Raw genomic sequence first — 23,922 nt, forward strand, 5'->3', positions numbered from 1 at the left:
AAAGATGTTTAACCAAAGTCCCGGGGAAGGTAAGTAGTGATTTGTACAAAATATCAAAGGTGATAAAGGACAGAACCCAGGACATTTTGTTCTCAAATACTGTGGTTTTTTTCTACAATATCCTACAGAAGGTACAAACTGGGCTAAGAAATCACAGAGGGTTATCTAAATAGTCCATATATTTATTTTTGAAACCTCCTCATAAGTGTACCTTTGGGTGCTCTATGACTCCTCAATCTGAGATTTTAAATGGATAATATAGGTAGGACCAGGTCCTGGTGACTCTGTCAACCTCATCATTAACACACAATTTCAAGTGCTTCTTTATCTCATCATGTCAGCCCAAAACCGAATCTGAAACTATTAGTGGAAAAAACAACTCTCACCAACCCAGCTGCTCGGATTGGAAAGAACTGCTTCCATTCCAGAATGCAAAAATGAACCTCTAATTCCTAACTCGGGAGCCGCGTGTGAGGAATAATCAGCAGCCAATCAGAAGCGCTTCTCAGCGGAGGCCCCAGCATGAAGCCCGTGCCACCAGGCGCATTCGGGTCTCATTTATCACCGTGCAAGGAGCCCGAATGGAGTGTTGACATTGTCACCAGGCGTCAAACTGAGAAGTTATTTTTAACCGTGTTTCATTTCTCCAGATGCCAAGCGTCGTTGCCTAGGCAACAGGGAGACAGTGAGAGATTTGACTTTCTTTGCCTAAGTGAATCACTTTTAGATCTGACTCACTCACAGCCCTAAAAGAGAAAAGGGGTTGATTTGTGGGGTTCCCCCCAAAATGTAACACGGTTACCAAGTCATGCGTTCAGTGCAACCTCTCACAGAGCCACTGAGTTGGGTTGTGTTTTAGTTAAAACGGTGGTTATGATTTGATAACTCAATTGAGGTTTCAATGCATATTTTCTGCAGAGCTGGTGAATTGTTTTTATTTTTTAACTAAAATAAATGCTATAATCTAATAAAACTCAAATTGTGCTTTCAGTGGCCATCGGCCACAGAGGCACTGGATTTTTTTTTCTTTTAATCAAAATGGATGCTACATTTTGATAATTCATTTACCAAATTGTAGTTTCAGGGCCCATCCCTCACAAAAACAGTGGGTTTTGTGTGTATGTGTGTTTTATCAAAATGGATTCTATAATTTGATAAATCAATTATCCATATTATGCTTTCAGTGCCCTCCAGAATCTCTGGGCACCTGTCATTTCAGGTACCAGAAGTTATTTTTGTATAGTACTGAAAGAAAAGGATAAAGGCTGTATTAGTAAGCACCTCTTTTCTGTCCAGATCGTCCCTCGGCTTTTCTGTGTCTGCCTTTCTGGCTGGTGTCACAAGCTTTTCCTCCTTGCTTGGTTGCTGTTGTTCCCGTGAGCCCCGACGCTTCTGCCTGGCTAGAGTAATCCACGGTGGCAGTGAGTGGCCGTCTGAAGCTCCAGGGGCTGATGCTGGGGATGGCATGTTTTTCTCTGCAGGCAGATTCACAAAGTTATTTGATAGAAGTCCTTTACCCTTTTTGATTTGACCTTTTGTAGTGAGCTGCACTGTTTCATCCATATCCTCTATATCATTACAGATATTGCTTTGGGAAGATTTGAGAGATTTGGGTGAGATCTTTAGGAATTAACTTTACACATTTTTTGCTTTTATTCAAAGATGCAAAGATATAAAAAATTATATTTATTATAACACAGATGATAGATTATAATAATTATAACACAGATATCAAGCTAGCTTATTCAGAATGGCCAGAAAGAAGGAAGGAAGGAAGATGAAAGGAAGGAAAAGAAATGAAGGAAAGAAATAAGGAAGGAAAGAAGGAAGCAAGCAAGAAAGGAAGGAAGGAAGGAAAGAAGGAAGAAAGGAAGAAAATGTCATTAATTTTATGATCACTACAAAATTTAATTTCTACTATCTTGCTTTTTTTGCAGGGGAGAAGAGTTTGGCTTGGACTTTTGATTTGTCAGGAAGGAAGAGAGGGAGACAAAAAGGAAAAAAGAAAGGAAAAATAAGCAGGAGGGTGAAAAAGAAGAAATAAGCATTTTCTCATTTTATAAGTTTTTCTTTTTCTTTCTTTTTTTGGCTAGGCAATTGAGATTCTGAAACCAGAGTTGAACTCAGCTCCTGACTCCTGCCTAGTATTCTATCTATCATATGTAAACTCCTTTGACTGACACAGAATGGCAACTTGTCAGTAATTTATAGTCTTAAAAAGTTGTCATGTGGCAATGAGAGTTTGAGTGACTTGTCCATGGTCACAAAGTATATCTAAAAGACAGGTTTTGATCCCAATCTTTCTTGACTTCAAAGTGGCTTTTGATCCATTACACCCATATTACTTCTCTGGAGATAGTAAATCTTTATTGAGCACTTGACCTTTTATCTGCTCAGAGCATAACACTTGGTCCTTGGTTTGCTTTTTAGCATTTAATAGACTATTTATTCAACAAGTATTTTAACTACAGGTAAGGTACATATCAAGTCCTTTTCCCTTTTAAAATTAATTAGCATGGTATACTTTTTTAAAAAGAGATTCTTAACAGCAATGTTGACATAATTAGTTCTCTTAACTTAAGTAGCAAGGGAGCAATAGTTGCAGAAAAATAACCTGTGACTTGAAACCAGAGTTTTGTGGACCATATATTTGCTTTAACATGTTGCTCAGTCCTTTTTCAGTTGTATCTGACTCTTTGTGACCCTATCTGGGTTTTCTTAGTAAAAATGCTGGAGTGGTTTGTTATTTCCTTCTCCAGCTCATTTTACTTTTATTCAAAGATGCAAAGACATAAAAAATGTGAGAAAACTGAGGCAAACAGGATGAAGTGACTTTTCTGGGTCACACAATGACTGTCTGTCTGAGAGCAGATTTAAACTCAGATCTTCCTGACATAAAGGCCCTTATGCAACACTGCCTCTCTTATTAAGTTAAACCAGCTCACAAGTACCACCACTAAGAGCAGGGGAAAGGAGAGAGAAACATTAAAGAAATGGTGGGTGAAAGAGAAGAAAAAGGAGCAGAAAGAGGAATCTGGAAGTACCAAGGATCAAACATTCACATTGCAAAGTTTTCTATGTTTAGCTCAGGTAATTTTTCCTTGGATCATATTCTCTACTAGGGGCAGTGAAGCAGAATGGGTAAAGTACTGAATTTGGAAGTTATAAGACCCAGGTGTTCTACTCAGCTGTGGGACTTAGAGAAAGAAGATGGCACAGGGGGAGATATGTAAAAACAGCAATGGATCTTCTGAGGAAAACAAGGAAAAACAGCCTAAAGAAATCAGAACAGGCACAGGGAATCTGTTCAATTCCCCCAGAGCTAACTTTGTCCTTAGTTATCAAGAGTTCCAGTGATATCATGGGTGAGGTATTGACTTGCTCGTGAATTGGATTTAAGTGAAACATAAAAGTCATCTGCCTCACTCTCTCTTCCAGAGTTATTGAAGTCCAGTGATAGAACAAATTGACAATAGGGCCTACTGAATACAGCAGTGGGCCTAGAACACAGAAGATCCAGCCTCAGACATTTGCTTGCTGTGGCCCTGGGCCAATCACTTAACCTGTCTCCCCTCAGTTTCCCCATCTGTAAAATGGGGATGAGAATGATATCTATCTCCCAAGATTGTTGTACAAATCAAATGAGATTATATTTGCATGGTGCTTAGCACATAGCAGGCATATAATAAATGCTTGTTCCTCCCCCTTAAGTTAAGGAAAAAAATGTATAGAAGATAGATGCAAGAATAGATATAAAAACTTGGCGTGGTTCTATGAGAATGTCAAGAACTCTATAGCCCAGAATGAGTTAAGCAAAATGAGCTAAGACTTACAATCAAAGATAAGAACAAGAAGGCCTAGTCTTAGCTATTTTGAACTGAAAGAAAGATAATAGAAAAGATAAGATCAATGCTGGGAGGAAAAGGCAAACATTGCCCCAATTTTCTAAAGGGGAAAGAAGGTGATTCTACTAACCATAGGAATTGTACCACAGTAAGGTAAACTTTACAATGATTCTTTTAAATTTTAAAAGGCATTATTATAGGGGATGATGTGAGTTCTTTAAAAAAAATAAAAAAAAGGAAGCACTAATTACTAGGTACTAGCCACGGGTTTACCAAGAACAAATTATGGTAGTGGTAGACTCATCTCTGTGTGAGTGTGTGTGTGATTGTGTGTGTGTGTGTGTGTGTGTATGTGTGTGTGTCTCTCTCTGGCTTTCTGTTTAGCTCTTTCTCCTTCCTTTTCTCTCCCATTATATCTGGTACAGTGGTAGATCAGGGGAATTCCAAAGTAAAAGTATAACTGAATTTCAGCAAGGAATTTGATCATAATACTGTTTTAGACAGAATGAAAAAATGTTTATTTCATGTACAGTCAAGTGCATTCTGAACTGATTGACCAGCCAGACCCAAAGAATATCAATGGCTCAAGGTCAATCTAGGGGAAGGTCATTGGCAGAATACAATGCTTTCCTTGGCCCTTTTATGTTTAATATTTTTATTGATGACTGGATGAACGATTAGATGGCTTGTTTACCAAATTTCCAGATGATGTGAAGCTGGGATGGATAGAGAGTTAATATTTTAGATGGAAGAACTGGCATCTTAAAAAGATCAGGAAGCCAGAACAATAGGTCAAATCTAATCTAATTAAGTAGAAATAAATTGGAAGTTCCATTTGTTGTTATTCAATTATATCTGACACTTTGTAATCCCATGGACCATACTGTTCATGGAGTTTTCTTGGCAAAGATAATGGAGTAGTTTGTCATTTCCTTCTATAGCTCATTTTACAGATGAGGAAACTGAGGCAGTTGGGGTTAAGTGACTTGCCCAGGTCACACAGATAGTAAATATATGAGGCTGGATTTGAATTTAGGCCTTCCTTACCCCAGGCCTATCCAGTCTATCCACTGAGTCACTTAGCTGCCTCCTTGAAAGTCCTATATTTAGATTAAAAATAATCAACTGTAGAAGTTTAGAATAAGAAAAAAATGTCAGCAAACCAGATGAAGTGAAGAAAATGTGGGGATTTTAATAGATTGTAATCTTAGTATAAATCAACAAATGTGATTTAGCAGATAAGAATATTCAATGCAATCTTTGGCTTCATCAGCTAAGCCAAATGTTGAATAGAAAGAGTGAAGTCATGTTGTCTTGCTATCCTTTCCTCTGGATGGGTCCTATCTGGTATATTTCTTTCTTTCTTTCTTTTTTAATTTGATATTTTTCTTATTTTTCTTCATGCCATGGTTTCAGAAAAACAATGATGAACTTTTCCAGAAAAGTTATTTAGAAGGGTCAGAGGCCCTGAAACACATAAAGAATAGATAAAGAAAGTGATAATTTTCAATCTAGAGGACAGGTTTAAGGAGAATATAACTGTTTTTCAATTGTGTGAAAAGCTTTCCTATGGAAGACAGGTCCATTATGCTTGCATTCATTCATACAAAATATTTTTTAACAATTGGAAAATATTTTATTCTTTACCTAGATACCTTTATTAAAACTACTACTAAGTTTTCTTTCAGTCCACATAAGTATATGCACATATGTATACATGTACACACACATCTATATAAATACATAGATATAAATTATCATATATGTATATACTTCTCTCCATGTATAATATGTAAAATAAAATAATATATAAAATATAAAAATCATATTATAATACAATTCATATATTACATAGATTTCACTCTCCATTTGCATGTTTATATGTGGAGAGAACAAGCATACTTATAGAGTGTTTTTAAAGTTGTAAGCACTGTATAGGCTTCCTCATTGGATCCTCACAATAATCCTGTGACAGAGATGCTATCATTATCCCCATTTTATAGATGAAGAAACTGAGGCAGAACGAGATTAAATGATTAAAGCCCAGAGTCTACAGCTAGCAAAATCTCTAAGATGGGATCTGAAATCTTAACTCCAAGCCTACTGTTGTCCCCACTCTCTCCATTTACTGTAACACACCCACACAGAATAATATACATACATATGTATGTGTGTATAGTGCAACAGTGTTATTAAACTCAAAGAGAAATGGATTCCTGAAGTCCTATGTTGACTTGGAAAACCACAAATTGAAATTATTTATACTATATTTTATTTTTATTTATTTTGTTTAGCATTCCCTAATTATGCTTTAATTTGGTTTGAGCTCCACTAGGGAGTTTTGCCAGCTTCCAAGCTGTAAGTTTGTCATCTTCAGTGTACAATATGCATTCTGTATAAATATACTCTATATCCTTATGTATTTTTGCTTCATCAATATTTGTATTGGTTTTCTAATGTGCATTGATGGTGCAGTGGATAGAGTGGCAGGCCTAGAGTCAGGAAGACTTCTTGAGTTCAAATCTGGCATCAGACATTATTAGCTGTGTAACCCTGGACAAGTTACTTAACCTTATTTTGCCTCAGTTTCCTCATCTATAAAATGAGTTGGAGAAGGAAGAACACTCTAGTATCTTTGTCAAGAAAATCCCAAAAGAGGTCACAAAGAAGACTGGACAACAACAATAGCAATTAGCAAGTGCCCCCCTACAACTCTATTTACAGTGTCCCGTGCTGAAATGCATATTTTGTGTTAGATGAGGCTTCTTTTCTATCTTGCTGCCTCACAGACCCACGAAACTAGGTACAAGGCAGGTCAAAAGCTTGTCTCTCCTCAATTTGGCCTTGAATACATTTATAGAAACACTTTTCTTTTTTTTTTTTTTTGCCTGTCTAAACTGATGCCTATTTTGGAAGACATACCAAAGTAGCAGTTGCTAACAAGCACTGACATTTTGTAGCACACAAGTATATAAAAACTGGAGAGCTTCAGCTTCACTTCAGCTATACTTTTTTTTTAAGAGGCAGCTTCCATCTATCTGTTGTGACTAATCCATTTTATATGTAATTTAAAAAACAAACACAAGTAAAACTTTGCAGTACATAAAATCCAACTTAAGCTTACAAACTTAGATTTTCAGTGGTACCATTTGATCTATTCTCACAAGAACTGAAGACAATCTGTGTGGGAAGCACTTGGAGTGCAATAGATTTTAGGGCATTCAGCTGTCTTTCTATGGTCTGAATTCAGCTAACTTTGCAGGTTTTGACCTTTTGGTTGATGACAGTTATTTCAGATTTCAATCTTTTTGGCACCCTTTAGAATTCATTTTCACACTGTGACTTTTTTCACAATGAGTTACTGAAAAAACTAGGCTTTGTTACTTTTCAAGACAAAGATCTTTCAGTGGAAAATACCCAATACATGGTAAGCAAAACAGTGTTATGATTCTGATTGAATGGCAATCTACTTTCCATTATAAATCATTATCATTTCCTTTGCCCTGGCTAAAAAAAATAGGACTTTAAAAAAGAACTCTTTTCTCTAAATTGGCACACGAGAGAGAGAAACCTATTAGTAACATGATGACTATTGCAACTGTAAGGTTACCAAGACACAGTCTTGGTATTTGAATATTTTTGGAGAGAGAAGATAACTTTTCATATAACTTCAATTAATGGTGTCTCAAAATTAATTGTTCAGAGTCTATGGATAGAGGGAGTTCTCTCATCCAGATACTAACTATATCAAGAAAAACACAGGTCTAATGACTATCTTTATTCCTTGTGGAATAAACTTGGTCACATGATAACTTGATGGTTAAAACTGGATAAGAGGCATATTTTTCTTTTGCAGTTTTTGTAAAAGGAATAACATAAAATATAATTGATGGAGTGTAATCTAAAAATCTAGACTGTGCTTAAGAAAATAACTTTAAATTTTTTTGCATGAGTTTTGTTTTTTTACCATCTTTGGATTAATTCAAGGACTATTCTTTTAATATTGTAAGGTACTATACATAAAGTGGAAAGTATTTGTGATTTTTCTTGTGTAATGCATTTCTTAAAAGGGAGAAAAAACTACATCTCAGGTCTTTGGACCCTTCATTTCCTGAATTTTTGTTCAGTCATTTTCAGTCATAGTGACTCTAGTGACCCTATTTGGGGTTTTCTTGGGAGGGGTACTAGAATGGTTTGCCATTTCCTTCTCCAGTTCATTTTCCAGATGAGGAAACTGAGGCAAATCCAGTCAAGTAACTTTGTAGAGCCACACAGCTAGTAAGTACTTGAGACTGGATTTGAACTCAGGCCTTCCTACCTTTAGGTCTGGCACTCTATCCATTGTATTGCCCTTCAGTTCCTGAATATAGCCCATTTATTAGTGTGGATGACTTAATTTTTTTTTTCATTCAAGCTAGTGTGACCAGTCTATTAAAGTAAGAAGAATAAAGGAGCTGAGCACAGTAAGACTCTTGGTGATGATGATCTTACTTTTCTTTAAACTATTCTCTAAAAAACAAAAAACAAAAAACAAAAACAAAACACCTCTTCCTTTCTTTTCTGCCTTTTTTTGTACATAAGTACATTTGATTTGTAATGGAACTTCAATGCAATTACCCATCCCATTTTATGGCCTGTGACTTTTTTTTTAATGGTAGTAAAGAAGAGAAAACAAGTCAAGACCCACTGATTGCCTGACTAAACAAGTTGTGGTATATAAATATAGTATTAAATGTATTACTGTATTGTAGGAAATTATGAATATGGTATATACAGAGAAACATGTAAAGACTATATGAATTGATGAAAAATGAAGAAACAATATAAATAATAATTATAACAATGAAAATTGAAAAGAACCATAACAAAACAAAAATAAATATTGCAAAATTGTAAAGAACAAGCATGACTCCCCCAAAAGAGATACTTCCTCCATAATTTTGCAGAGATTGAAAATCCATGGGATGAAACATTGTATGTGCTTTGAATTTTTTAATCTATTGATTGATTTTGCTGGACCTGGAGTCAGGAAGCTATGTGATCCTAGGCAATTGACTTAATCTATGTTTGCCTCAGTTTTCTTAAAATGGAGATAACAGCATCACTTGCCGATTGTTGTGAAAATCAAATGAGATAAGATGTGTAAAATACACTTAGCACAGTATCTAGCACATAGTAAGATTATATAATTGTTTATTCCTTTTTCTTTTCCTCTTACTCTCCCTTGTTTTTTCTTTAAAAAAATTTTCTTTGCTCCATGGAATGACTTCCTGGAAGCTGGGAGGTAGACAGACATGGGGGAAATTTAGGCAATGTAAAAACAGAAGATTTTTTTTAAAAAAGAATAAATGACTCCAAAAAATTGCCTGGACTTTAGCTATATTATTCAACTGAACTGTTATGTTGTTATTTTTTATTTTGTCTTAGCCTTTATTATAAATCCCCTTTCTTAGTATATCATTCTCCTTAGGATCCTGAGATTCTTTTTTCTTGTTGTTTCTCCAGAATGGCTTTTGTCTATTCTAGCCCAGTTTCCCTTTCCAGTTCAAGTCAATCCCGTTACTTGATTTATTGCTTTGGAAAAAAAAAAAGATTTTAAGGGGGCACTGTGGACAGAGTACTGGGCCTGGAGTTAGGAAGACCTGAGTTTAAATACTCAGATACTTATTGTGTAACCCCAGGCAAGTCACTTAACCCTGACTGCTTTAAAAAAAAAAAAAAGTTTTTAAATAAAAGTGTTCTAGATCTTTTTCTTGCTTGCTGGATTTCCTTACTCTTTCTTTTAATGCTTTTCATGTAATAAACAACCCTAGGCAACAGTGTTGCCACAGATATAGAATGGAAAAAGAAACCATCTAGTCTACATCCCTCATTTTACAAGAGAAATCTAAGGAGTGGAGAGGCTAAATTATTTTCACCAAGTCACAAAGGTGGTAGGTAGCAAGGCCAGGATTTAAATCTCGGTCTTCAACTAGCAAATAGTTGAACACTTTGCCTTGTCTCTCTTCCAACTCACCTACTGCTACTGAAAGCATCATCATGTTCTCAGTTTCAGTTTGTCCCTGTGGCCTCCATATCTTATTGGTTTTGAATACCAGAGGCATTTAATAAATAATTATTGAATTAAACTGAAAACTGCAACTCTTCCCTCTTTCTCCAGTCCCAACTTCAACAAGTCTTGTCAATTTTTTCTCCTCATCTCTTACATCCTGCTGGTCAAAAATCTATGATTTAAAAATAAATAAAATTTCTTGGCTCAGATTGAATTATTTGCACTCATCCAGACTCTTGCTTTCTTTCTTTATTGCTTGAGTTTTAATTTGAAGGTACACCTACTCATTTACAATGTATTAATCCTGCCTACACCCAGTCAAACTTCTAGTTCCTCGATGCTTACCTACTCAGTCTATTTATTATGGTACTAGCACCCACATGCAACCTCTAATTTGCCAGACTATGACAGTAATTTGTTCCTCATGCCATCTCCGTTCTTGACATTATATACATCAAGATCTAGGTCATTAGATTAGATACATCTATAAACTCCTTGAGGTCAGGATACATTCTGAAGCTGACTCCTAGAGAATGAAAATGGTGACAATAGGGAAAAGATTTTCTTTCTTTTTCTTTTTTCAAGACCCAGATTTTGTTTTTATTTTTTTCCTCCCATATCAAGAATAACAGTTTAATAGGTTTACCTATATTGGATTACTTACTTTCTAGGGGAGGGAGGCAGGGAATAAGGAAGGAGAAAAATTTGGAACACAGTTTTGCAAGGGAATATTGAAAACTATCTTTGCATGTATTTTGAAAATAAAAAACTATTACAAATTTTTTTTATGTTGCAAATTTTTTATATGCAAACATCAGGTGATCATGTGTTTCCTGGTGATTACCTTAATGTATTTATTACTAGTGGTTGGTCATTCAATGAAAAGGTCAAAAAGAATGACAGTAAATTGAGAGTAAAATATAGGAAACTAAGATGACCAATTTAGGGAAGAGATTTTCAACAAACTGTCACCATGATCTGTTCTATTTCTTTCATAAGTCTATCCCTACATGATAAAGACTTCTAATAATCTGGGTTGCCTTAGTGAACAGTGAATGGATGGGGGACTCCTTATTAAGGAAGTTCAGATAGTCTCATATATCATGTAGCATGTCTATTATCCTCTTCCATATGTGGGGTCCCCAGAATAGCTTTTCCTATCGGTTCAGAACAATAATTCACAAACTCCCATTGACCTGTTTCTTTTCTCTAGCCAATGAGAAAACACAATTAACTGAAAGCAAAGACATTTAATTAACTAGCACAACGAAGATTTACAAGAGCACATTACACTCATAGATGTAGGACACACTTTTCTACAAACATCAGTGAGAGAGAGTGAAAATGCATGGTCTTAGCATAGTGCCCAGCACAAAGTAGATGTTTAATAAATGTTTGTTGAGTTTTTTCTCTGTGAATAAAGAGCCTGCATATGGAGAGTAAACTTATATCTCCAACACTAATATCTTCTGATGGTGTTTTTGATACTTCATTAGGCTTGTTTTTTATTGAGTGTGTCTGATGGACATATTTCTCTGAGGGGGGTTCACTAGGGTCTGTTCCATGCTGGTGATTGTCTCTGTTCCACTGGACTCTGCCAATCCTACCACGTACTATCTGTTGGTTTGTTGCTTAGCTGGTCTTTACACATCTCTTGTTGGACCTTGTTCCAGCCACAAAATTTCAAACTTATCTCTTAAGGGCCAGCCAGGCCATCTCAGGGTCAATTTGCTGTCTAGAACTTTTACCAGTTAAAAGTTGGCTAGTACCTCTTTTAGTTATAACCACCACAATTAGCTAACAAAAAGCCAGGCAGAGTGCTCTAGGTTAAGATTTAGAGTTTTCCTTTTCCACCCCCAGGTCTGGGCTACAGACCAAACCCTTTAGTTACACAAAGCTACCTAAGTTATTTTTCTGATAATACTGCACATTTCTAAGATTTTCTTCAGTTTGCAAATGAATTTGAGTTGGTACAAAAGGCAGATCGGGGAGGCAGGATGTGTGTTCTACACCCACTTCTCTTGAATTCCGGTCTTTATTAAGAATGTTTAGTAGTTTCAGTCATGGCTTTTGGGTTTTCTTGGCAACAATACTGAACTGGTTCGCAATTTATTACTCAAGCTCACTTACACATGAGGAAACTGAGGCAAACATAGCTGGTAAGTGACTGAGGCCAGATTTGAATTCAGGAAGTCTTCCTGCTTTGAGGCCCAGCACTCCAGCCACTATGCTACTTGGCTGGCCCTTTGTTAGGGATATTTGTGTATAATAAAGCTAGAGTGCTTTGGTACTGTATTTTGCCAGTGGAAAATTCAATTGATCTACATGGCAATCAGAAAAGTCCACTATGCTAACACTATATTAGTATATCACACCTAAGTCACAAAATATTCCTGACAACTCCGGAAACTTGGATTTGCTTTTATTTGTTTATTTATTTATTTTTGTTCTCTCAACAACTCTTTTTTTCTTTTTTTTTCTAAAAAATTAATAATTATTTAGATTTTTCATTAGTATTTCTTTTTTCCAAATACATGTAAAAATGGTTTTCACCATTCATTTTTGTCAAATTTTGTGTTCCAAAATTTTCTCTCTCTCTCCCTTACCTTTCATCTACCCAACAGAGAAAGCAATCTGATATAGATTTAATATGCGCTTGATTTTTATTTTTAAGGCTTATTAATACTCTTTTGAAATTTAGGTCTAATTTAGTGTTTTGCCCCCTAATAAGTCCTGTTATGATTTCTCATTTCTCATTGTGATGTTCAGTTGATTTTAAGCTCTTGAATGCTATAGCATTAAAATAGCAAGTATAAAATACAAATTTTGCTCTCTCCTACTATGTGGGAAAGGCTTTGGAAATTGACCTGGTGGTAGTCTGTATGGAACTGTCATCCTAAGCTCAGACTAGCAAAGCATAGAGATGATTTTAGGTTATTATTTATTTCAGTTGGGTGGTACAGTGAATAGAGTATCAGGCTTAGAGTCTGGAAAACTCACCTTTCTGAGTTTTAATTCAACCTCAGATCCTTGTTAGCTGTGTGACTCTGAGCATGTCATCTAACCCTGTTTGACTCAGTTTGTTTATCTGTAAAACGAACTAGAGAAAGAAACAGCAAACCTTGTATCCTTGCCCCAAAAATGCCAGATGGAGTCACAAGGAGTTGAACCCAAACTAAACAACAATTTATTTCAAAAGAAATAAAAAGGGGTTGAGATCTGTATCTCTGAAAAATATCTACAAAGATGAAATTATGGATCATTCAGTATTAAGTAAGAACTTTGATGCCAATAAAGAAAAAAAAGTTTGCTTTCTATTTCATTTAGAATTGACAGGCTACGATTCAAGAAACCACATTTTCCACATTATAGTTTTGAATAAACTTGTTGCCAGTGGGGGAGTGAACACCAACTGAAGGGAGTCCATTTCTTTCATTATCAACTTCTCTTTCTCATCTGTTTCACTTCCCCTAAGCATTGGAATAAGCTCCAGTATCTCTTGACCTACTTGCCTTTTCTAATTACTGTCTTCCCTCCCATGTCTCAACCCAATTTATCTTCTCACTCATATCTCTGAAGCTCTATAACTTCCTGTGTTCCCCTGCTGTTGCTATTTCCCATCTTAAAAGAGTTCCTCAACCGAGTATGCAAGGTGATTGTCTCACTCTCCAATGAGCCATTTTAATAAGCTCTATTATCAAATGTGCTGTAGGGCATAATTAAATTTCCTTCCTTCTTTCATTCCTTCCTTCCTTTCTTCTTTTCTGCCTTCCTTCCTTTCGTGTAAAGGACATATATAAGATGATTTCTTTTTCTAATCATAAACTTGAAATAATTTATGCCTGTTTTCTTCATATTTTTTTCTCTATCCTAACTCAGAATCATAAAATTGTAGATTGTAGTATTGAAAGGGACCTAAGAAGCTATCTAATGACATCCTTTGTTTTCCAGATCAGGAAAATGAGCCCAGAGAGAGTAGATAATATGTTCAACGTCCCACATGTGGCAGAGGCAGAAATGATTTCTGATTTGTAGGATACTTTGAGATTTGATACTTCTAAATTCCCTTCTGTCTCACGCTTTCATTATTTCCCTTGAAATTCTTGATTGAATTAATTTCTCCAGATAAATTTCATTATTTTTTTCCCTGTTCTATAGTGTTTTTAGTGCTTTGATTAGTATGACATTAAATAAGTAAATTAATTTAGGCAGTATTATTGTTAGTATTGTGTTTGCTTGTACTACACATGACAATTAGTATTTCTCTAATTTAAGCCTAGTTCTTTAAAGAACTCTTTGTAATTGTACTTAATTTAACTTCCATATGGGGTGACTAGCTGATGCAGCAAATAGAGCACCAGATCTGGAATCAGAAAGACTCATCTTCTTGAATTCAAATCTAACTTCAGACATTTACTAGCTGTATGATCTTGGGAAATCACTTCATACAAAAAAATGCTTTGTGGTGGAACAAAATTAAAAGTCATCCACATCAATAGTTGGGTTATATTCAGAAGCTAAAGAGTAGCTAGGTAGAACAATAGAGTATTAGACTTGGAGTCAGGAAGAACCCGAGTTCAGATTTAGTCTCAGAAACTAGCTGTGTGACTGTAGGTTTCCTGTTTGTCTTACTTTCCTCATCTATAAAATGATGTGGAGAAAGAAATGGCAAATTACTTCCATATCTTTACTAAAAAAAACCCGAATAGGATCAGGAACAGTCGGATAAGACTGAAAATCAACTGAACTGAAACTTCCATATGTACCTTGGTAGATTAAATCCCTTTAGATTTGTTATTATGTGTTTGTGTGTATATTTATCTGTGCTTTTCTTACTCAATAGAAGTAAAATAAACAGGAAAGAAAAATGTTTTAATCAGTTTTCTGTTTAGAAAAATTATTACAAAATATGATTCATTGTGGAATAATTTATGAAAAGCCAAAGGTTTTTTAAAATTTTTATAGGAGACAAAATTTAATATTTGTTTTCTGTGACTAAAACGTTAAGATGTATGGTTTAGTGAATAGCTAACATAAAGGAGAATGCGTGAAGCTCATCAAAGATGGTCAGCTCAACCTCTGCCAAAAATGGTTTCCATTAGTGAAATTAATTTAATGTAGAAATGTCAAGAAAACGCATTGAGAAATGTTGATATAACATATATATGTATGCACACACATATATATTGTGTATGATTTTATTTGTAAACATATAAACATTTGTAAACATGTAAAAATGTGTGTGTGAACTCATCTTCCTGAGTTCAAATCTGGCCTCAGACACTTATTAGCTGTGTGAACTGGGGAAGTCCTTTAATCTTATTTGTCTCAGTTTCTCTTCTGTTAAATGATCTGGAGAAGGGAATGGCAAGCCACTTCAGTATCTTAGCTTAGAAAACCCCAAATGGGGGTCACATAGCTGAAATAGCAGAACATCAAAAATCATTGAGTATCAGCTAGGTTTTATGCTAGATCCCTTAGATTCCATAAAAAAGCACTAGATTAGATGTCTAAAAACCTAAGTGCTTGCTAATCCTGATTCTGTTACTTATTAACCACCCCTAATACCTTGGGCAATCATGTGGAAGAGAGAAGCAGCAAGAGAACATTTTCAAATGGAAAGATTTAGTTGTGTGATTCTGGGCAAGTTACTTTAACCTGTTTGCTTCTGTTTCCACATCTATAAAATGAAATAGCTCCTATTGTTATGAGAATCAAGAGAGATAATATTTGTAAAATGCTTAGCACAGTACCTGGCATACAGCAGGTTCTTGATCAATGTTTATTTCCCTCTTATTTTGTTTTTTTCTCTAAAATGTCTCCACTATTCTGGTTATTCCACCTGTTCCAATTCCTCTTGGCAATTTAATCCATTTTCAGAGTTAGAGGGTCATGGGATCACATATCTAGGACTTGAGAATACCTCAGAGACCATCCTATTCATTCTCTTTGTTTTATGTAGCATTACACTTAGACCCCTGGATTTCCCAAGCTCGTGTAGGAACATCAGAAGTGAGAGTCAATACTCTTCTCACAATAACCTATCATGTTGCCATTTGTGTTTTGTCATGGCTACCACTGAAATTCTTTAAAAATTTTTTACCTAGCATTATACTTCCATTTTCCTTTTTTAATCTTTACCTGCTTTTCCCTCTCTTCTTCCTCAGCCTTATTACTCCTCTTCTTGCTTCCTAATCGTTCCTAATCGAGGGAAGAGGGAAAGAGCATTTGGTGCAGACTATGGGACTGCCATTTGCTAATTAAACAGTTCTAAAGCAAAGCAGCTTGGGAAAGTGTTTCCTGTTGAAGGATCTCTCAGAACATGAGATGTCAAGAGAGAGCCACTGTCTTTACATCTAGGCAACTGAACTAGTACCTGGTCTTTAAATTAACATACCTTAATTTTTTATTAGCCAGCTCTGTCCTGTTTCACATTAACTTCCCAAGACTCCCATCTGACTCGATTTTCCCAGTCCTGACTGCTGCATACCCTATCTATGACTAACTAGTTCTTGAAAAAATCTCCAGCTTATTGCCAGTTCTAGAATTAGAATTAGGACAGAGGCAAGTGGGGTCTTGTTCCAATTACTGAAATTTATAGGAGCCAGTTATCCCTATTACTAGCTAGCTGTAATCAGAGATAATTTAGATCCTGGCATCAGAAGCAAAAAAACATCCAGACCTCTAAGTCATTTTGATTCTCAAACACTATGGCTGGAGTTTCTACCCACCAAGCTCCAGCTTCTACTGTTAAATACTCCTAAGGTTACTTTTCTCTTTTTCTCTTCAAGCTGCACAATTCAAAGAATATTACCCTTTATACACACATCTCACCAGGTACAGTTCTTTTGGAGCCAAAATCTAAGTAAATTTGTTTATTTTATGGTAACAATAATTCACTTTTATATTGCAGATAATTAATTGCCCTAAAATTTATAGTCTGTTAAACCTTATCAGCTAGGCTTCTGCAGGTAAACTGGATTGTAGAGGGCAACAAATTAGGATGAGAGAACCATTATCATCATTTTAGCTCTCAGCATGCCCTAGGCAAAAGTACTGGCTTCTGCAACAAAATACATTTCTTCCAGTTACCCACCTCCTGGCATTTAAGGCAAATGGAAGAGATGTCCAGAATTGCTTCAAAAGCTTCAGTAACATCTATCTGCCTAAGAATACCTGTCTGCCTAAGATATCTCAGCAAGAGAAGTGTTGCCATAGCAACCAGAGGGCGGTCAGAAGAGTCTGAAAAAAAGGAAAGGGGGAGTCAGGGTAGTCAGGATTTAGAGAACAAACAGGAAAGAAGCTGTTTTTCCCAGCTGCTGGGGAATGACATCCTCATTCATGGCAACTACCCTAGTAACTGCAGTCTTTTCTCCTGATCTAGTTTCCATCCCTAAAGCCTGGACCCCTCCTGAGTCCTCAAGTCTGGAAGAAGAATTTTTAGGAGACAATTTTAATATAAAGGGGTGTTAGCATACAAAATCCAGGTCAGTGTTCTAGATAGACCAGAGAAGGGCTTCTTAAATTTTTTCTATTCATGACCTGTTTTTTTGCCCAAGAAATGTTTCATGTGATCCCAGGTGTATAGGTATATAAAAAAAGGTAAAAAAAAAAAAAAATCAAACGTATATTTAATCATAATTTGGTGATTCCCATATTCAGTTACATGATCCCATATAGGATCATGATCCACAATTTTAGAAACTTTGGCCTGCATGTCCACTCTGCCAATGGGACCCCTAATATTGCAGATAGAATGTGGTTAGAGGTGAGGACCAAATATTCCTGAGAAGATAAGCTATCTCCTTCCCCAGAAAAATGAATAAGGGATCACTGAATAATAACATAGGATAGGTAAAATGAACTTGAAATCTAATGTGTCTTAATAACTGCATTACTTATTTTTGTTGTTCCCAGAAAGTTCCAATTATTGCTGCTTGTTATCCTGTATAGTGTTGGTCCATTGCAGGGTGCTACACAAGACATAGATGGTCTCAGTCCCTTATCCCTCTTCTGGTGGGACAGAAGGGTCTGCACTTTGGTGGAGTGGCAGGGAGAGAGTCTGCCTTTTAAAGTTAGATAGATGTCTAAGCTCAGCCAGAGTGCTGAGGTCTTAAGAGCATCTCCATGTGAATCCCTCTCTGGCCTCAAGATTCTATCTCAGATTTCCTCTGTCTTTGTATCAAGTGCTAGAATTCCTACCTAAACCTCTGTTAGTTCCTTTAATTTTCTTCATCCATTGTCCAGTTTCCCTCTAGTTCAAAGTTTCTTAAACTGGGCTCATGACCCCAAATGAAAGTGGAGGTCACAAAATTAGGATTAATTAAATATTTGATTTGTATACCTATTTTGTATACCTATATACCTGGGGTTGCATAAAAATTTTTTGGATGAAAAGGCATCATGAATGGGAAAAGTTTAAAAGGTCATACTTGGTTCTACCCAGAAAACTGGCCCAAATTCTGTATCCTAACACCCCCTTATAATAAAATTTTCTCTTAGAAATTCTTCTTCCAGAAGAGTATTTCATAATTACTACCCAAAATACTCCTTGCCCCTCTATTTCACTACCAACTCAAGATTTTCCCTATGTTTAAGGAAAGATGCAAGATGAGAAAGGGAAAAAAAAGGAAAGAAAAGAAAAAGGTTTACTAGCCATGAGGAATGGAGAGTGGAAATAGGGCAGCTAAATGGCAAGGTAGATAGAGCACTGGACTTGGAATCAGGAAGATAACATCTTCATGTCTGACTCAGTTTCATCATTTGTAAAATGAGCTGAAGCAGAAAATGGCAACCACTCCAAGATCTTTGCCAAGAAAACCCCAAATGGGGTCACAAAGAGAAGGACAAGACTGAAACAACCCAATAAAAACAAGAGCAACAAAAAGAAATAGCTTGAGACATTTCCATTTTCCCTGAGGCACTCTGGATGAGTTTAGACATCTATCTAACTTTAAAATGCCGACCCTTTCTCTACCATCCCCCCAAAGTGCAGACCTGCTTCCCCACCAGAAAAAGGATAAAGGGACTGAGACCATCTGTGTCTTGTGTAACACCCTGAAAAGGGTCAACACAATACAGGATAATGAGCAATAATAATAATTAGAACTTTCTGGGGGGAACTAAACAAAAATGAGTAATGGAGTTATTAAACTTTTACTATCTGAATTGTCCCCAGCTACATTGACTAATCCTATCTCTAGGGAAAGTACTATGTATGAATTACCCATCACATTGGAGGATGGGGGATGACTGCTGGGTCATCTATGTTGAACTCAGTTACCCAGAGTTCAACTGGTTCAAAACCATTTGCTCAGGTTTGTGGATAATAGATATCAAGAAGAACAGAAACAACATATATCACACATGGAGTGACCATCTGTCTTAGCTCCTAAGTTGGAATGCCTAGACAGTAAAAACAACAGTGAACAGGGAAAGGAGGGAGATTTTGTATATGTAATTAACTGTTTTTCATATCAAAATGTCCAAAGCTTTTGTATTAGCTCACATCTTTATCTCAGGATTTTTCTTGATCTTCATCTTTCTTCTGATCTCAGAGCTTTGAATCGATAGAAAAGGTTCCTTTTTTTCTGTATTTCTTAGCTACGCAGTTCCTTTTCCATTGTTTATCCATCAATAATTAAAATATAGCTATTGGTCTATCATGCAAAATAATGGGTCTTTGGTCCCCAAATCGACAATTCTAGTTATCATAATGATTGGAGCTATATAAAGAGAAGGTCATAGATGAGGAAATAAATGTCAAATATTTTAGGTTCTGTAAAATCTTTTTCTTGGTTTCACTAGTCAAAGCAAGGATATCCTCATTTGTGTACATTCCAGATGTCTAAGAGGTCACTTTCAATTTGAGTTCATGCAGAAATAAATGCCAATGCTAAGATTATGTTCACTGTATTCATGCTGAATGATTACTCCTCCCCCATTCCATCTCCCTTATAGAATTACTCACTATAACTGCTATGACATGCTGCAGAGAATTTCATTAGCTACTGCTTATGCATCCCTAAAAGCAAAGCTTATTAATTTCAGTGTAGCCACACACAAAAAGGCATCATGGCACTAAACAGATAGTGGTTTTGAGTCTAGCTTGTGGTCTGCTATTCTCTTTAGGCAACTTCAGGTGTTTGTGCTTCTGAAAAGAAGACTGTCCTCTAGAGAGCATCCCAGAAGCACACAAAGTTTTAAAGATGTTAACTCATTCATTTCCAAAACCACTTTTTGGAGCTAAGAAAAATAGACTCTTTGGACAGAGACAGAAACAATGGTATAGGATATTTGGCCAGAGAATTCAGAAAATCTGCAATGTAAACGTTTTACATAGAATTTAGAGTTAGAGAGGATCTTGAAAATCTAGTCCAACCCCTTAATTTTGTACATGAAGAAAATGAAGTCATAGATAGGACTGAAGGAGGTAGACTTGTCCAAGGTCACTTAGGTACTAAGTAGCAAAGCAAAGATTTAAATCCTAGAGGTAGTTGTCAAGGCTGAGCCTGGAATGAAGAACTGACCCTGATTACTATCTGTTTGCCTCAGTTTCCTCAATGGTAAAATGGGGATAGTAATAGCACCTGACTCCAGTGGTTGATGTGAAGAGCAAATGATATACTATTTGTAAAGTGTATAATGCCTGGCGCATAGTAGGTGCTGAATTAATGCTTGTTTTCTTCTTTTTTAATTAAAATCAAGTGTTCTTTTTATTACTCTAAGCTGCTATCTCTATCTTGTGCCAAATAATGACAGATGCAAATGAATGATCAATTAAGCAGAAGTCTAGGGAAACTGCTTTGTCCTAGTACAGTCGGTGCCCTATTAAGGAACAGATTCCAATTACAAGAGACAAATCTAGGGAGAAATAAAGTAATTCAATGATCTACAACACTTTGTGGGAGTTGGGGGGGTACTGATGGGGGATAGTGGGCTTAGAGTAAGAAAACAGAATAAGAGGGCAGAGAAAGACTTATTAACTCGGCTTCTAAACCAGAGTCATAATAGAATGTTAGAGATTGAAAAGGAACTTGATCATTTTAGTTCAATCCCTTTTAGAAACAAAGAATAATAAATGTAGTTAACATTTATACAGCACTTACTATGAGCCAGGCATTGTGCTAAATGTGTTTATAATCACAAAGTCATTTCATCCTCACAAAAACCCTAGGAAATAAGTACTATTATTATAAGGAAACTAGCCCAGAGACATGAAATGTCTTGTCCATGTCAGTGGGACACCTACCTCAAGTCTGTAGCTCTTTCTATTATGTTCAGCTATCACTTCCTAGCTCCACTGACTTCACATAGGGGTATCTCTAATTCCAGAAGTAATGAATCTTTATAAGTAATGAATCAATAGGCAAATATTTACTGCTTACTATAAATGAAGAACCCTATCACTAGAAGTACCCACCTAGTGACCTGGCACCAAAGGCATTTGTAGAATTGCCTAGGGGAGTCCTAAGTCAGATCTCAAGCTCACAAGACTGCACTGTCGTCATGGGGTCATACTGTCCCTGGAATTTTCTTGGCAAAGATATTGAAATGGTTTGCCATTTCCTTTTTGTAGATTTTTACATTGACATTTTACAGATGAGAAAACTAAAGCAAATAGTTCAGTGATTTGCCTGATGCCGAGCCCAGGGGCTCTATCTACTGTATCACCTAACTATCCCACTATTTAAAGTATTATCCTTGTAAGGTACTACTTTTTTATATGAATTAGTTTGGCCCAGAAAGGGTCAGAAAAATTAAATTTTTTTGCAAAGAAAAAGAGTTATGTCAACTGAGATATATAATTGAAAGATACTTTATTGCTTCTTACTACCATATAGATAAACATAAATACAATTATGATGTGATTCCAACTCAAGCCTATTATTAGTGGGTTCCACCAGGTAAATTGTATAGATTCACAACCATTTTTCCTGCTAGGACCCAGGTCTAATCTCAGACCTCTAGGTTTTGGTCTATATATCTCTCTTTTTCTTCTTTCTGTCTCTCTGCATCTCTTAGAAAAGTTTGCCACAGGTCTGAAGGCTCCTGTTTGAGTCCCATATAAAAGGTCAGCCTCCACAAAATGCAAATGGACCAACCAATATCTTTAAGTGTCCTCCAGTTCCTTCATCAAGGCTGTCAATGGGAATCTTCCAGAGAAATATACAAAGTTCCCAATAAAAACTCACTTCCTTGTAAGCCTTCCTATTCAGGTTCTCTCTGATCAACTCCCACTTCTCTTTCCCTAAGTATAGAGTCTTTCAGGCAAAGGGGACAGCTATAGAAATTCAGAATTGGGAGAAGACCTGTCTTGTGTGAGAGATGACAAGGTCCAGTGTCACTGGATCACACAATACATCAAAGGCAGTAAAAGTGTGAGAAGGCTTGGAATAGTGGAAGGGATTAAGTTCCAAATTAAGATTTAAAAGACAGAGGACTTTATATTTGATCCTGGATGGAACAGAGTAGCATTGGTGTTTATTGAATAAGGGAGAATGATGGTGATCAGACCTAACATTCGCCTCTTCTAACTTTCCTAATATTTTTAGGGAAGATCTTTGGGGAAATCACTTTGATAGCTGAGTGAAAGATGGACTGAATAATGGAGAGAGACTTGAAGCTGAGACAAACCAACAAATTTTTGAAACAGATCAGACATGAGTGATAAAAAAAAAATCTGCAACAGGGTCAGAAGGGAAAAAAAGGGCATATGCTAGAGATGTTGCCAAGGCAGAATCGAGAGTCCTAGGCAATAGAATGGATAAAAGTGGGTAAGAGAGAGAATTAAGAGGGTAAGGAGTCAATGATGAATCTAAATCATGAGCCTGAGTGATTGGGAAGATGATAGTGTCATCAATAATATTAGGAAAGTTAGGAAGAGGAGAATGTTGGGAAGAAGACATGAATTTAGTTTTGTGAACATGTCCAAAAATTAGAAGTACTAGACTGGAGGTCAAGAGAGAGACTTTTGTTATTCAGTTCTTTTAATCATGTCTGCCTCTCCGTGATCCCACATGAGGCTTTCTTGGCAAATACTGGAGTGGATTACTACTTCCTTCTCCAGTTAATTTTACATATGAGGAAACTAAAACAAACAGGATTAAATGCTTTGCCCAGGGTCACACAGCTAGTCTCTGACCACTCAGTGCAGGAGAGAGATTAGGACTAGATAAATATATCTGAGAATCATTGCAGACAGATGCTAATTAAATTCAATGAGTAAATAGTATAAACTCCTTAGGGCAGAATCTAAGAGATATTGAAGATTGGTGGACATGATCCAAGTTGAAAAATCAAGAAAGGAGACTGAGAAGGAACATCAACAAAAGAAGAATCAGGATAGAGTATTATCATAGAAAGAGAGGAGTTAGATCAGCAGTGTCAAAGGTTGCAGAAAAATCAAGAAGGATAAAAATTGAGAATCAATGAGCTCTCAATGAAGAGATCCTTGGTAACTTTTCAGAGGCAATTTCAGCTGAAAGAAATCTAGAGTTCAGAGAGATCAGAAGAGAGTGAAAGGAGAGGAAGTGGAGGTAGTATAAGTCTTTCTCCAAGGAATTTAGCCGTTAGTTACCTGCTTTCCTGAATGCCTTTTCCAGTGCAGTGCCCATGTTGCACAATTCTGAGATAATCTCTAAATCATCAATTTTATGTGACCATCCAGATGTTCCATAGCTTTATAGGTCTAAGATTATCCTTAATCCTAATCTATAAAGTTTCTCTAGGCACTCATCTGCTTCATTGCTTTTAAGAATCTATCCTAAGCAACCAGAAACAAATCAGAAAAAAAAAAGTAAAAACCAAAAAAAAATCCCAAAATACTTACAGAAATTTTAAAAAAAGAAGAAAAAGAAAAAAGAAAAAAAAAAGTCTTCCTCATCCCCAATGGGAAAGCATGCCATTTTGCTAGATAATGAAGCAAATCTTTGTATATAGTTCTGCAATCTGTAGTGGTCCATGAAATTCACAAATTGTAACAAATAGGTTACAAATTATATCTTGGGGGTTCAGAGATATTGG

At 36.1% G+C, this 23,922-nt stretch overlaps 1 protein-coding gene across 6 annotated transcripts in view; it reads right to left on the reverse strand.

The window, feature by feature from the left end:
- Positions 1-23,922, reverse strand: part of CRACDL (CRACD like) — a 97,247-nt gene that overhangs the window by 14,678 nt on the left and 58,647 nt on the right. For 5 of the 6 annotated variants that reach the window (XM_051984699.1, XM_051984696.1, XM_051984695.1 and 2 more), the window contains one exon: positions 1,282-1,475. In XM_051984699.1, coding sequence (XP_051840659.1) covers positions 1,282-1,475 — 194 coding nt within the window. Of the gene's footprint in view, positions 1-1,281; positions 1,476-4,253; positions 5,313-23,922 lie in introns of those variants that run through there. The other variant, XM_051984697.1, reaches the window with a different exon arrangement.

This window comes from Antechinus flavipes, chromosome 3 (assembly GCF_016432865.1).
Source record: "Antechinus flavipes isolate AdamAnt ecotype Samford, QLD, Australia chromosome 3, AdamAnt_v2, whole genome shotgun sequence".
NCBI classification, from domain to species: domain Eukaryota; kingdom Metazoa; phylum Chordata; class Mammalia; order Dasyuromorphia; family Dasyuridae; genus Antechinus; species Antechinus flavipes.